This window comes from Coccinella septempunctata, chromosome 1 (assembly GCF_907165205.1).
Source record: "Coccinella septempunctata chromosome 1, icCocSept1.1, whole genome shotgun sequence".
NCBI classification, from domain to species: domain Eukaryota; kingdom Metazoa; phylum Arthropoda; class Insecta; order Coleoptera; family Coccinellidae; genus Coccinella; species Coccinella septempunctata.
In genome coordinates, this window is record NC_058189.1 from 46,464,494 (window position 1) to 46,479,458 (window position 14,965).

Here is a 14,965-nt window from a genome sequence, read left to right on the forward strand (position 1 = left end):
ATATTCACATAATATGATAATTGGAAAACAATGGAATATGTGATCGACAAACAAAAAATCAGTGAAATGGAACTTATCTTTCATAAGCTGAAAAACCTCAAATTAGAAAAAGCTTTCAAACACTTCATGAGAAAATCACACATCTTCTTGGGTAAGACATCGTAATAGTTTATTCTTCGAATTCCTGATAGTCCGGTTTATGGTCAACCATAACACTAAAAACAACCATAAGAACAGGCAATTTTTCATCTCTTCTTTCACCTTTTCTCGTCGCTGTTCGACTCAGGTACACAACAATATTGCTCCATAACGAAAACTTATAATAAAACCCGACTGAGAAATAATTGCTGCGTCGTCAACAATGTCATCTGTCGCAGCCAATATGTCGCCTCTTTCAGCTGAAATATATGTAAAATAAGATAATAATTGTGTTATTAGAATTTGATCTCTTTGAAGCATGAAGTTAATTTTAGGATTATATCGACAATATTGTTTACAAGACTAGACAATATGTCTGTTGTTATGTGTACGAAGGATCTCTAAAATTTAAAAAAGAAATGAGCAGTTTCGAAACGTCGGCGTTGTCTTCAAGAACAATAAATAAAGAAGTCCAAGAATCCCAATATATTCTTTTCATTCTAAGCATAATGGACGATAACTTGAGAGCATTATAATAAAATGATCGAACAAATTTGAAATCGAATTTTGATCATTTGACATATCAATTTAACGCACAAGCGCAGAATCATGAATTGACTTACCTCGGGTTTCAAAAAGCTTGATCGGGGAATCAAAGCCTGCTTGGCGAATAGACGTCAATTTGTTTTCAACCAATAATTCAGTCAGGATCATTCAGACTACCATTCTCGCATTCAATTAAGGTCCAGTTTCATAATCAAATTTAAAGTCTCTTTAAGCTTAAAGCTTCCTTTACTGTCATTTTAGTAGGGTTTGAGGAAGCTTTGAAATTAAAGGGACTTTAGGTTTGATTATTAAACCGGCCGTTAGATGTTCATACGTCTATTCAATTACTCTCAATTGTTACTTCCACAATATATTTAGAAATGAATATGAATATAAAGGTTTCAGTGATTTCGTTTTAGAAATCTAGTAACTGTCAAATCGTTGATCCGACAATCAAAAAGGCCCTTTAATTGTAAAGCATCTTTTAACACTACTAAACATGACAGTAAAGGAAGCTAACAAAACAGGACGTAATTCACTCTAGCTTATGCACAGAATTATCAGCGTAGGAAACTAACATTTCATCATATTAATTTTCTGACGTTTCAGAAATGGCAGCAGTTCACTCGGTTTACGTCATTACTGAGAGAGTTTCACCACTCTAATCATGGAACGGTTTACAAATGTATACTCCATTCACTTTTATTTTAGCACTCGGTTGGCCATGGAAATTTGCCACATTTTCCTGTGTATAGTACGAAAATGTGGGGTTATGAAGCTTGTCAAAACATTTTTGGGTTTTATGTTGTCGAATCTCTTCGGAAAATATGTGACGAACATAATTGAAGTTCATACAACCTGATTGAAGGCATACCAAATCCAGTTATTTGCTTGGAAAATACAAGAGATCAGTATAATATCATAATATGCACTAGCTTGAGGAGAGTTAATGTTCGTTATCTTCTTTGGCTAAAGTTTGAATACGTTACATCAGTTGTAGATTTCAGAAATATTAACCCGAAGATGAAATGCATATCATGCAGTGGTTGGGAATTAACAGATAATTACAAGAATGTTAAATTCTTCAACAGAAATCATCTTGCATCAATCTAAGTAAAAGGAATTAAAGGAAGTTTCAAGTCAAGATGAACTTCACCTTCGAACAAAAATTTCACATGAATAAACATTTAACAGGACAACTGGCGCGTATTTGTTGCTGTTCATCTTTATAAATTGATATAATAATAATAATCAGGTATTTATTGGTACCTTAAGACTTTTACAATGTATAAGACAAGTCAAATGAAAAATAGAAAAATCAATTTTGGGTAACATGAAACATATTCTACGATGACATTAATCGAAAATCATGTAGTAACTTTTCGCATTAATTCCCTCAAACATAAAATTGTCAAATGTCACCACTTTTTTGGGTCTCCCAATAGAAGGAAATTCTTTGTCATCCTCTTCATTCGCAATCTTTCTGATTGTGGAAATATTCAGCTTAAATATAAGTCGTTTAGATTCAGAGAAACATTAGATAAATTCTCTTACATCTTACATTGAAAATATGTTCGCTAGCATCTGACGTATTGTGAATTTTTTTTAGAATATCAGGGTATAACTACTTGAATGAGCGGACCTGAATTCTAAATAGCACTCCTGAAACCCTGTTTCTTTTTTCCATCACTTTCGGCATTTTCGTAATATTAATTTATATAAGTTGTGGCAACGGCGTTATGACATTAACGACATTTCATGAGTGCCAACCTTACTCCGTTCTAGTTACAAAAACTTGAGAAAATTATTTCATGGCCAACCGACTGCTAAAATAAATGTGAATGGAGTATAGGTACAGCTCGTTGTGATCTTGGAAACTCATCGACTTCGCCCAATTTCCGAAAGATATGAAGCATTAAACATGTCTACAGTTCTTCGACTGCTGAAGGACTTCCGAACCGTTTTGAAATTTATAATTTTCTCTTGTGTATCCAAACCTCCAAAAAGTTGTCATCGGAAAATCTGTCAGATATTCTTCGTAAGATCTTATTTAAAATAGGTGAAATCATTCATCTATACAAACTATGAGTTCTTTCAGTTTTTCTTGTGAAATAATAAACAATTTATAGTAAGATTAGTTCATTTTCCCCAAACCGAGTTGTGTAAATTCACTAGTTTCTGAACACGATTTTTCCTATTTGAGATGAAATCTCAAAAAATCCGATATGAGAGAATGACAATCAACGCTATCTGTGATTGGATTTTTTTGGGGGCAAACAGCCAGAACAGAACTTGTTATCGATGAATTCCTGTATGTTATCGCACTAAATAATCCTATATATATATTGCTACTAAGCTAAAAAAATAGTTTTAGAGAAAGCTCAACAAGCAGTTAGTTATTCAAACATTTTTCAACATGATGTTTTTCGTAAGTTGAATCACGTTCCTTTATTTTCATCATCATCAATTGTATCGTTGAAATTAAAAATATCATGGAAAAAAATTTACCGATTACTGAAATAATTTAATACCTGATGCCTCTGAATTCACCGGTAGTTCTGCACTACAGAAATTTCGGCCCAAATATATTAGTAAATAATTCAGATGATCTCTAATGTTTATTGGTAAATGATGGCAATAAGTACTCATAATCGTCTATTCTTAAACATATTTATTATCGCCGAACAGTATTCAATTATTCTCATTTCATGAAATCTTTCATAAATTCAATTTGTTGAAATCGTTAATATCCTATGTGAATATGTGGCATTTCCCAAATTTTGTTTGATGGAAATATTTGTGACCATAGCAGATAAACCAGCAGAAAAGGAAATGGTAAGTCATATAATTGAGGATTGCTCCCCGTATGCTGAAAACTCCATTGATTATTCAATTTTCAATTTCATATGAAAGCGGCTTGTGAACCAGTCTTAGCTTTGGAAGTGGTATTTATTTTTCATTTCTGGTGCACATGTTCATTTTAAGTTCACTCTATATTTCGTAATTTTTCATTTCTTTTGGAATTTTTTATTTTTTTATCATTTGTGTTTTATTTATTTATGTAATTTGTGAGGAGTTGAGTAGAGTTGCCGATGCTAGACTTCGCACCAAGTGTATTCTTTTTATTCTCCTCAATAAAGTAACTATTATTATTATTATTCTCCATTAGAAAATGGTTAACCGCTCGTGAAACACCCTGTATATCGTAGGCGTAGATATATAAGGTGGTGTTTACGCTTCGACTTTCCACATCTTATGCATAGTCATCCATCCTGCGAACTTGAATTATGGGATAACCATTCTTCCAGAATCCAATTTTGAGAATTCTTAGATAGAACAGAATCAAATGATTTCAATTTGAAAAAATAAATCATAAAACGAATTACTGATGGTCAGGAGAAATCCATTACAAACTCTACTCTTTTTTCAGATCATGACTCTGATGGCCGCAATGGTGGGAACCGTACTTAGTGACTGCTACGGAGAAGGCAGTGGTGTTCATCATATTAATAATTGTACAGGGACGTTTTATGCAGGAGGTGGTGGCACCTACTATTTCACCAATGGACCAAAAATATTTGTTGCGGGTGGTGGCGGTTCTTACTATGGAGAAGCTGGTGCAGACGAATTTATTGCTGGTCAGGCAGGTGATTACCATTTTGGTGATGTAAGGAGTAATCATAAAAGAGGTAAAGGTGTTGTGCAAGGAGGTTCTGGAGGTATTTACTATTTACCCCATGGATATGGAACGGTGTATAAAGCTAGTGGTGGCCTATATTATGGAGATTCTGGCGGAAATGGAATGAGTGAAAGTACTGGAGGTACTTTCATTATTAGAGCTTCTGATAAAGAGGATAGTTAGTCCTCATTAGGAATATGAGTTCTGTGGTGTGAAAAGTCAACATGGAATCATTTTTAAATGTATATAGTACTTGATGGTATGAAAATTTTTGTACAAAATTATGAAAATAATTTGAATATTACATTTACTTTGATCATATTATCCTCAATGTATTCGCAAGTTGGAATTATTGATAATAATAAATCACCATTGAGATTTCGTTCAATAATTTGTTTTGAGAACCTTGAATATTTAATTTACCGAAAGATAGGCGTAACAGGTAATGAAGGAAGGCAGAATTACCTATAAAAGCTATAGTGAGTGGAATTATAGCATGAAAAAAGGATTTAGGTGATGTCACAAGTTATGGCAGAATCACCTTGTTGTCGCCCCAGTAGGACATATATTGATGGTTATACCTAGATTGTCATTCGAGTGGCAATATGTTTTGAGTTGCTGCCGATTTGAAATTTGACTATTGCACAAAAAGTTTTCATAATATAATAAAAATTATTCTACAAAAAGACAAAACGAAAACGGTGCGAACAGACTTATGATTTCTTAGGGGTAAATTCTGACTGTGTGCCCTCCTGTGACTAAAAAAACACAACCGTGAACTACAGATCCTTCCTCACACCGGGCATGGATAGCCACCAACCCCTGTATACTTCTCGAGTCTCCATTATAACTGTGTACCAAAGACCTCCACTGTGACCTGTCTAAGGCTATTCGTCCCCAGTTATGATTGGCATCAACTGATTTAAGGGATTGATGTAGTATATCCTTAAACCGCTTATACTGGCATCCTGGTTTCCGGGCTCGCTCTGTGAATTCGCCATACAGAGCGATTTTGGGGAGCCTTGTGTCTTGCATCCTCAGAATGTGTCCGCTCCATCTGAGTCGGGCCCTCGTTACTTGATCATCAATTGTTGCACAACTTGCGCGTTGCAAGACTTCTCGATTCGAAACTTAGTGCAATCATCTGCAGTCCATTATTTGTCTTAGATGACGTTGTTGCGTCTGTTCAATCTGTTTAATATGTCGCCTGTAGGGCCTCCAGCTTTCGCTTCCGTAATGAAGTGTTGGGAGGACCACTGCTTTTTGAACATCTGCCTTGGTCTTCAGATTGAGGTCGTGATTTTGAAACACTCTGTCCTTTAGACCAGAATGCCTGTAATACCGAATTGATACGGTTGTGTTTTTCCGTGTCTAGGTTAGCCTTAGTATTTATGAGTATGAAGCAACCCAAGTATTTGAACTGCTCGAGCTGTTCTAGAGTATCATTCTCCAGGCTGATATCTGATTGAAGGTTTTCTATATCGGACTTACCAGGATTTTGGTTTTATCGATATTTAGTCTGAGGCCTAAAGCATCGTTTATATGTTTATAGGTGTCCAACATTATCTGTAGATCGTCTGAACTGCTAGCGATAATTGCGCAGTCGTCTACATATTGTTCCGTGATAAACTTTGTATATAAGTTTTTGCTCTGAAGCGCTTCAGGTTAAAAAGGCCTCATTCAAATCTGAATCTTATTCCAACACCTGTTACAGGCATACTCATGTCAGAAATTATCGAGACAGCTATGGCAAAAATATAGAATAATTAAGGCGCCAATACGCAGCCTTGTTTTATTCCAGAGTTGGTTAAGAAATGGTCGTTTGTAGAGCCATTATGCTGTATTCTAGTGGTGTTGTTGGTATGAAAGCTTTCACACACTGCTAAGAATTTTTCGGGTACTCCTAGGCGTCCCATGATTTTCCATAGCGCTCTCTGATTCACCAAGTCGAAGGCCTTACTTAAATCGATGTAGGCTGTATAGATCCTCGATTGTTGTTCACGGACCTTCTCTTGAAGCTGACGCAGTACAATAATCAGGTCCACTGTACCTCGATTTGATCGAAAGCCGCACTGGGATTCAGTTTTAGAGCTTTAAAAAATTCACCTCAGCCGAAAACTTCTTCGAGTGATACCTTTTCGGAAATAGTTTCAGGGGAAAAAACATTCGGTTTCCAAATTGGACACAAAACTGTGATAGAAATAGTCCGTAATATGAAAAACAGTAATTTTACAGATTATCACGGCTGTGAGTAAAAATTTTAAGGAATAACATAAGTAGGGAAGAATTCCTTTGAATTGGACAGCCCATGAACCGGACGCTACAGTTTTCTACTACTTTTCGATAGTAATTTAGCATCCTTTACGTAAATCCCATTTTCGGAACATCGCTCGAGATCTCTTGGAAAATGGCTGACCCTGTGGCTCGCGCCTTTTTGCGAAAATGGGATTTACGTAAAGGATGCTAAATTACTATCGAGTGTAGTAAAAAACAGTAGCGTCCGGTTCATGGACTGTCCAATTCGAAGGAACTCTCCCCTACCATTATTTCTCCGTTGACTGATTAATAGATGCTTGAGTACCGGTAAATTTCTAAAATGCTTGAAAATTTTTAGAGTAATCCCTGTATTCAAAAACGGAAATAAGGATGATCCTTACTACGGAAGGGCTTTTGAATTATTGAGCAGTGGTGCTTGTCAGTCGGGTTGAACCTGAACCCAACGAAGACTACAGTCAACAGTGCAATTTTTTTTACTCGGAAAAGAAACCTGTCAGCTATGAAATCCATCTTTTTGAGTGGAGATATCGTAGAATGGAAGTTGGAAGTCAAATTTCTTGGAATAACCCTAGACAGCAAGCTTCTGTGGAATAGGTATATTAGAAATACTAACAACGAGGGTGATCCTCCACTAAGATCAGCCGAAGATTTTTGACGCAGAGATGATATTCCTCCAGTGCAATTGGAGTTCAAGTTATGTAGCTATGATTATTTATTTTTTTCTTCAGCCATAATCATAAATGTCTTGCGGGTATGATGAGGTACCAATGAAAGTCTTGAAGGCATCAATTAACCATATAATTGAACCACTTACTTTCCTCATAAATCGTTCATTCAAGGAGGGTATATTTCCCGATAACTTGAAGATAGCCATAATAAAACCACTATTCAAGAAGGGTGATATTGATGACTTGAATAACTATAGACCTATAAGTATTCTCCCCTCATTCTCCAAGGTTTTCGAGAAAATTCTTTGCAAAAGATTGTCCAGTTTTTTCCGTAAGTTCGATATACTTTCACCGAACCAGCATGGCTTCCTTAGGGATAGAAGTGTTGAAACTGCTATTTTTGAGCTCCTTAATGAAATAACAGTTGCTATGGAAGAGGGGGAGATTCCATTGGCTATGTTTTTAGATCTTTCCAAAGCCTTCGATTGTGTTGATCATAAAAGGCTCTTGGAAATCCTTGAGGAATGTGGAATAAGAGATACACAACTGGAACTTCTGGAGAGTTACCTAACTTCTAGAAAACAAAGAGTTGTCTTGGAGGTTAATGGCGATTATTTTACATCAGATGATGTTGATATAACCTTGGGCGATCCCCAGGGCAGCATTATAGGTCCACTTCTATTCATTGTGTATATAAATTACTTGGCTCTTTTGAATTTTTGTTCATACAAGAAAGTTTCATTGAGATTGTTTGCTGATGACACAAATTACCTGATCCGTTCTCCTTCTATCAGTTCTGCCATTCATGATTCAGATATCGTTATGAACCTTATATTTCAGTGGTTGTCCAATCACAATCTTGTGATCAATGTGGATAAGTCTCAATGTTTGTTTTTCTATAGTGAGAGATCTAAACTTCAGTATCCTACATCGATTCACGTTCTAAATGGTACTGTTCGGGTGGAGGCTGATGTCAGGTTTTTGGGGCTGGTTCTTGATAAACATCTGAAATGGGGACCCCATATCGAACAATTATTAAGAAGTAGACTTAACTCCACCTGCTATGCACTTTTCATGTTGAGAAGTCAGGTTGATTTCGAACTCCTTAAATTGGTTTATTATGCAAGCTTCCATTCGCTAATTTCCTATGGAATTATTTTCTGGGGTTGTTCCACTCACGTGGACACAATTTTTGTAACTCAAAAAAGAGCATTACGTACCATGTTAAGATTAGGTTATAGAGCGAGTTGTAGAGGACTGTTTAAGGGAAATAATATTCTGACAGTTTACGGTGTGTACATTTATAAATTGTTAATATTCTTCAGTAAAAACAACCATTACTTCAGAGATTTCAGGAATTTGAATAACACGAGAAGAATGTATCCCTACATTTTACCTTTACATAGTACTGTCAACAGGGGTAAAGCTGTGGAGTGTATGGCTATAACTTTATTTAATGTTTTACCAAGGAAGCTCAGAGATATAATGTGTCATGAAAAATTTAAGAAATCATTGTATAGTTTTATTCTGGATTGTGAACCGTATAGTTTAGAGGAATTTAAGGAGTTTTGTAAGAAATGAACAATGTTTTGTTTTTGTGCGATTTATTGACTTGTTTCATCTTTTATTCCAAGCTGGTGTAATTGTTTGAGACCAATAAACATTTATTATTATTATTATTATAATCAAGTATTCGAATAAGTTTTGATGAAAGCTTTATTATTCACTTCTTTTTTTCTAGTTTTCTGCTCTGTTTCTTTGTTTCAGATATTATTTCGAAATGGAAAGAGGATAAAGAAATTTTTATATCAATGAAAAAGAAGCCCTTTAATATTAGAAGCTCATTCTGTAAAAAAATTTCTCCTCACTATACTACTCACGGGGAGACAGGGTTTTTTACTGAGGTTTTTCCCTAAGCATTTGTATCATACTCCAAATTGTATGGTACACCGTTACATCAACCTTTGCTGAAACTCATACATATTGTTTGGTAACTAAAAATGTATTGCTGAAATTCAAAAGAATAATAGCTTTGATGGCCAGCAGAAAACTATTCGGAAAGATTTAAATCAAATGTTCAAAACTGTCACCATTTGCATCAATGCATGCTTGGCAACGCAGAATAAGGGAATTATACACTAATTGTATGTTGTATGTTTTGCCTATTCTGAGTGGATTCGACTGCATTCATAATTAGTTCCATTAGTTGTTCCTTATCATTAATTTCCACTGCGTAAACTTGTTGTTTCAAATGCCCCAAACAAAATAATCCATAGGATTCAAATCAGGTGATCTCGCTGACCATTTAACAGAAGGACTAAACCAGCAAAGCAACTTTTAAAGAAAACAATCATTAAAGATGCTTTTGCTGATTGTTGCCCTTTAAAAAGAATTGTAAGAAATAATGTTTCTAAGCCTTGGTTAACCCCAGAGATAAAATCAGCTAGCCTTCATTTGAAAAATATCTATTGGCTTCATTCGAACGTGAAATCTGTAGAATCCTTGACAATGTATAAAACCGCTAAATCAGACTACAATCAGTTGCTACAAACTACTAAAAGAAGATATTACGTAAACATACTGAATAACTCTTGTCAAAGAAACAAAACAACTTGGAACCTAGTATATAAAGAAATCGGTAATAAAAATAAAGAACAGAGAAGAATAAATCTGCTTTTGAATGGAAATTTATGTACTAACCCTGCAGAGTTAGCAAACTCATTTGGTGAATATTATTCAACTGTAACATCTGAAATGCTAGCTAGATATTTCAGAAATACTTTATCTATTTCATGTACAACTTCAAAAATGCTAGATGTAAGTTTCTATTTTTATCCTGTAACAAAACATGAGGTAGCTGATAACATCAAATTGTTGAAAAACAAAAAAAGCACAGGTATTGATTGTATATCTTCAAGAACCCTAAAAGCGGTCGGCGATTCTATTTCCGAACAATTCGCGTACCTGCTGAATCTTTCAATCTCTTCTGGAAGATTTCCGTCCATTTTGAAAGAATGTATAGTTGTGCCCATTTTTAAGAAGGGAGATCCACACAGCATCTCAAACTATCGTCCTATATCCCTTCTGAGTTGTTTCTCTAAGATTTTTGAGAGAATAGTTTTGAACAGAATGCTGAGTTTCTTGAATAGGTTTAATGTGATTACCAGTTCCCAGCATGGCTTCAGGCCTGGCCGTTCTACTGAGACTGCTGCCTTTTCATTCGTGCAGACCGTCTATGAGAAACTGGACGATGGGTTCTTCGTGGCTGGTCTGTTTTTCGATCTGTCAAGGGCTTTTGATTCCTTACGTTTTACTTTCATGCTGAGCAAGTTTTACAATCTTGGATTTAGGGGTATATTTCTTGATTGGTTGGAAAGTTATTTGATGGAACGCAGTATGATGGTTAGAGTCGATGGTGCCGATTCCGAGAAATATATGCTTGACATGGGAGTTCCCCAGGGCTCCGTCCTAGGTCCCCTATTATTCATTTTGTTCATAAATGACCTACCTGAACACATCATCGCACTTGTAGTTGCGCTTTTTGCAGACGACTCGTCTTTTTTGATTGCGGCAAGGAGCTTTGAAGAGCTAGCGGCTGGAATTTCTGCTTTACTAGATATGTTTGTATCTTGGTGCAGCAGAAATGGCCTAGTGGTGAATGTTGATAAGACTGTGTGCTTACATTTTAGCCTGAAGGATATGGGTAGAAATCAGGCGGTGACATATAAGAATCTATCTCTTTCCCCAGATGAGTCTACTAGATTTCTTGGAATTCAGATTGATAAATTTTTACGCTGGAATGATCATGTAGAAAAGATATGTAAAAAACTTAATAGTGCCTACTACGCCCTCAACAAAATCAAAAACCTATTTCCTCTCCAATCCCTCCTGGATGTTTATTATTGTCTTGCCTACCCACATTTGTCATACAATATCCTGATCTGGGGTAGTGCATCTGACTTGGACAGAATTCTTGTGTGCCAGAAGAGAATACTGAGAATTATCTTTAGGATACCTCCACGAGTCTCCTGTAAACCTCTTTTCATAACACATGGGGTCATGACAGTTGCATCCTTGTACATATACAGATGCCTCCTTCATGTAAAGTCCAACGAAGGATCTTTCACGAAGCTGTCAAGTTGTCATCAATATTCGACAAGGAAAGGGGATGTACTGCTTATACCCAAGCAAAGAACATCAAGGTTTGAACGCTCGCCTCTATACCAGAGTATACGAATATACAATCACTTACCAAGAAAATTTAAAGATCTTAAAATAATTCAATTCAAGAGAACCATAAAGAAATTACTGTTATGCAAAGCCTACTATTCAGTAAGTGAATATTTGTGTGATTTTTCACTGTTATCTTGGTCTTGTGACCACTAATAATTTGTTTTCTATTTTTCATTGTAATGATTGACTTGTCCTATACTGTATTGTCTAACGGGATCAATAAAGTTTATTCTTATTCTATTCTTATTCTAAATTGGCAAACAATAAGTGTTCTGTCACCCTTATTTCTAGGCTTACTGTAATTTATAAAATTTAATTGGTTGCATACAGAAAAATTAATGTCCAAAAACACGGAAACGAAGCGTCATCGGTCAAAAACTAATTTTTACGTTTAATCAAGAATATCAGTCTCTATATGTCCCTTAATTTTTCGCCTCGAGCTTCGAATCACCCTGTATATTAACTGGGCCTTTTATTGGATGTAAACTGGGCTAGTTAAGAACCTTATATCGACGTTAAATAAACTCATATATGGATTCAGTTATTGTCTCAATATTGAATTGAGTCAACCAAACCTCTTGCCTGAATCAAAATATCACCCTGTATTTCAAAAAAAAGAAGCCTTTGCTCTATTCAGTTGTTGCTTTCAAGTTTCCTCAACGGCTATAATTTCACCATAGAACTATTTACTATGTGTATCAGTTATTCATTGTTCACCATGTAAAATGAGTTTATTTTACAGTATAAACCGTGACTTTCCATTTTTGACCTCATCTTCTTTGTTTTCCTCTCAAAGAATTTTTGCACAGCCACCTATTTAAGGGTTGGAATTTAATCGCCTTAAACTACTCGGTAAGTAGTATTAGTGGCGCCATCTTCCAGTAAATTTTCTCCTAATATAAGTATAGCTTATGGTATTTGCCAGGACTGAAAAAGGAAACCTTTCCACCGACCATTTTTTATATTTCCAAAATAAGTTGAAGCTGAATTTTCTGAGAATCAATTATTCTTTCTCTACCCGATGGCAAAATTCTTTTCACATCTACGGTATTACCCCTTTTTAAATGAATGATGAATATAGGAAAGTGCAGAAATCGACCAGAATTTCAAATTTCTAGGAATAAAGGAAATTCGCACATTGATAAATAGATGGCGAAATGTATCTATCATATATTATAATTATAGTCCTATTCATTGGTTTTGTGCGAATATATCCGATAATGATCATATTGTTCGTAGTTATTTTTAGACTTCAGAAATTAATTTTGCATATCGTGGTGTGTTTTTCATGAATGTCAATTAGGAGTTTATGAGATATAGGTCCTGTACGAACTCACGAAAGCCTAACTATTACCACTTGATAATTCAGACAAAAATACTGAATATCATGTGATCATTACCAGCTGTTTTTCAATATTTCACTATTAATTCCATGTCGAGCTCATCCAGTTACCCTTGTTTTTGCCTACCAGTACCTTCAATTTCATGTTCATATTGATGTTGCCTTCTATATGGATAGAAAGATGTATGTGGTTTTAGTTGAGTTTGAATATTGCAACCATACCAAACTATCTCCAAAATATTCCAGTCGATTCCTTTGATATTTCGTCTAGATTATATTCTGTAGACAGCTTTTGAAATGAAATTGATTTAAAGGAACCCAAACACTTCACTCTTATCTCCCTTTACAGATTTTTCAAATATAATCAATTTATTGTTATCAACAGTTTGTGATCAAAATCAAAAAATGGTAGGTATATAAATTAATAATTGTTCCATGTTATCATCATAAATGTTACACAACAATGGTTGTATCCAGGTGCATAATTCGATTGAATATGGGATACGATTTTTTCTTTCATTAGAACTGCTCAATTGAAATAGGCTATAAAATTTCTCAAAAGTGTATTCACATACAGACTAAAACACTCCACACTTCTTTTCTAGTGAAATTATTGATTTTTTCTCAACCCTCAAAATAAGATCTTTTCTGTTTGTAAGAAGAAGTACTAAAAAGGATTACCTATATTTTCCTCAATAGTCCAGGGAATCCCCACAATCTTAGTTTTTATGCACGTGCTCCTTTATTTTCAATTAATGAACTCAACTGTTAAACAGTTGAACAATATCAATCTACGGAAACTAAAGCACATTATGCATATAAATATAATGTTTCATCCATACTTGGACAAAATCTATTTGAGAATTGGAGAAAACTTTCTGGGGAATATCTGTTAATTATTGAAACTTCGTTTTGGAAATTCTTCCGTTGATAGGGAGGGCATCATTTATACCGTTCTTGAAAACCCAGGTGACCATATCTCATAACAGTTATGAAGCAGAAATGTATCCCGCGCTCCTTGTTTTATAACCGATATATCACACTAAGAGTACAAATACAGAACGCTTATGTAGCAGCTATGCTCCTATGTCCGCCTCAAACAAGGAACAAATCTCCTTTCTGAAAGGAGCATAAATAGTTCAAACATGGATCATGCAAATATTTGTTTCATGGGAGATCTATATAAATTACCTTCATGTGTTATGTTTATTATGTTTCATTTGTTATTAAAAACGCTTTCAACAAAAAGATGAAATATTATGGAAATTAATATAAACTATTGCAATAATAATGAACTCGAATTTTGATTTTTCAAATAGTGTGTTTATCAATCATTTTTGAAAATAAAATTCAAGAACATCTCACATCAGTTCGGTGAGGTATGTGAACGAATGAACTAATGTTCAAAAACAATATATTTTCATACATTTCAGATTACAAAATTAGTGCACACGTTAATAGAACTAAAAAAAATAAATTTCATCATGCAAACTGCTGGGTTCATGATTATTGTTCTCCAAGAAAGATTAGGACATGTATTTCTGGTCTTTGCACTTTCTCTTGCATTCCATAAAAAGAATAATCAACAGTTCATTAATCTTTTGGCTTAGGTCAAAAAGTTTTTAGAAGAATTTTGTCCATGTTATGCGTTATGAAAATGATAAGAATACTATATGCATATTTCATATCTTTCTGAAGAAAAAATTTTCAATATAGGTATATGATTTATTCATTTATTTCTACATATGAGGTACATGCAACACGTGAGAAAATAACCTATATCGAAATTTACATCAAACAGGACATTATTTATTCAAATATAATTTTTATATGATGGATATAATAAAACCATAGCCTATTATGTTTAATAGGACTGCTATGAAAATACGAGAAATGATTTATTGACCTACAGTTCGATATCCATAGCACTTTCTTTTCAGTAATTCACCATTTCACTGGAAAATCACTATGACACACAAATAACTTATCAAACTTTAAATATCTGCAGTTCACTTTCAGTAATCCACTATTCAAATGACAAAACGTCTAAATGAAAATAAATAAATATTGAAACGACAGCAG

The 14,965-nt window shown here is 34.6% G+C and overlaps 1 protein-coding gene across 1 annotated transcript; it reads left to right on the top strand.

The window, feature by feature from the left end:
• The first annotated feature begins 2,998 nt into the window (after positions 1-2,998).
• On the top strand, positions 2,999-4,751 carry LOC123313969 (keratin, type I cytoskeletal 9-like). Its single transcript, XM_044899082.1, has 2 exons — positions 2,999-3,112; positions 4,115-4,751. Exons 1-2 carry the CDS (start codon positions 3,101-3,103, stop codon positions 4,544-4,546), a joined length of 444 nt encoding a protein of 147 aa, XP_044755017.1. The 5' UTR covers positions 2,999-3,100; the 3' UTR covers positions 4,547-4,751.
• Positions 4,752-14,965: the final 10,214 nt, after the last annotated feature.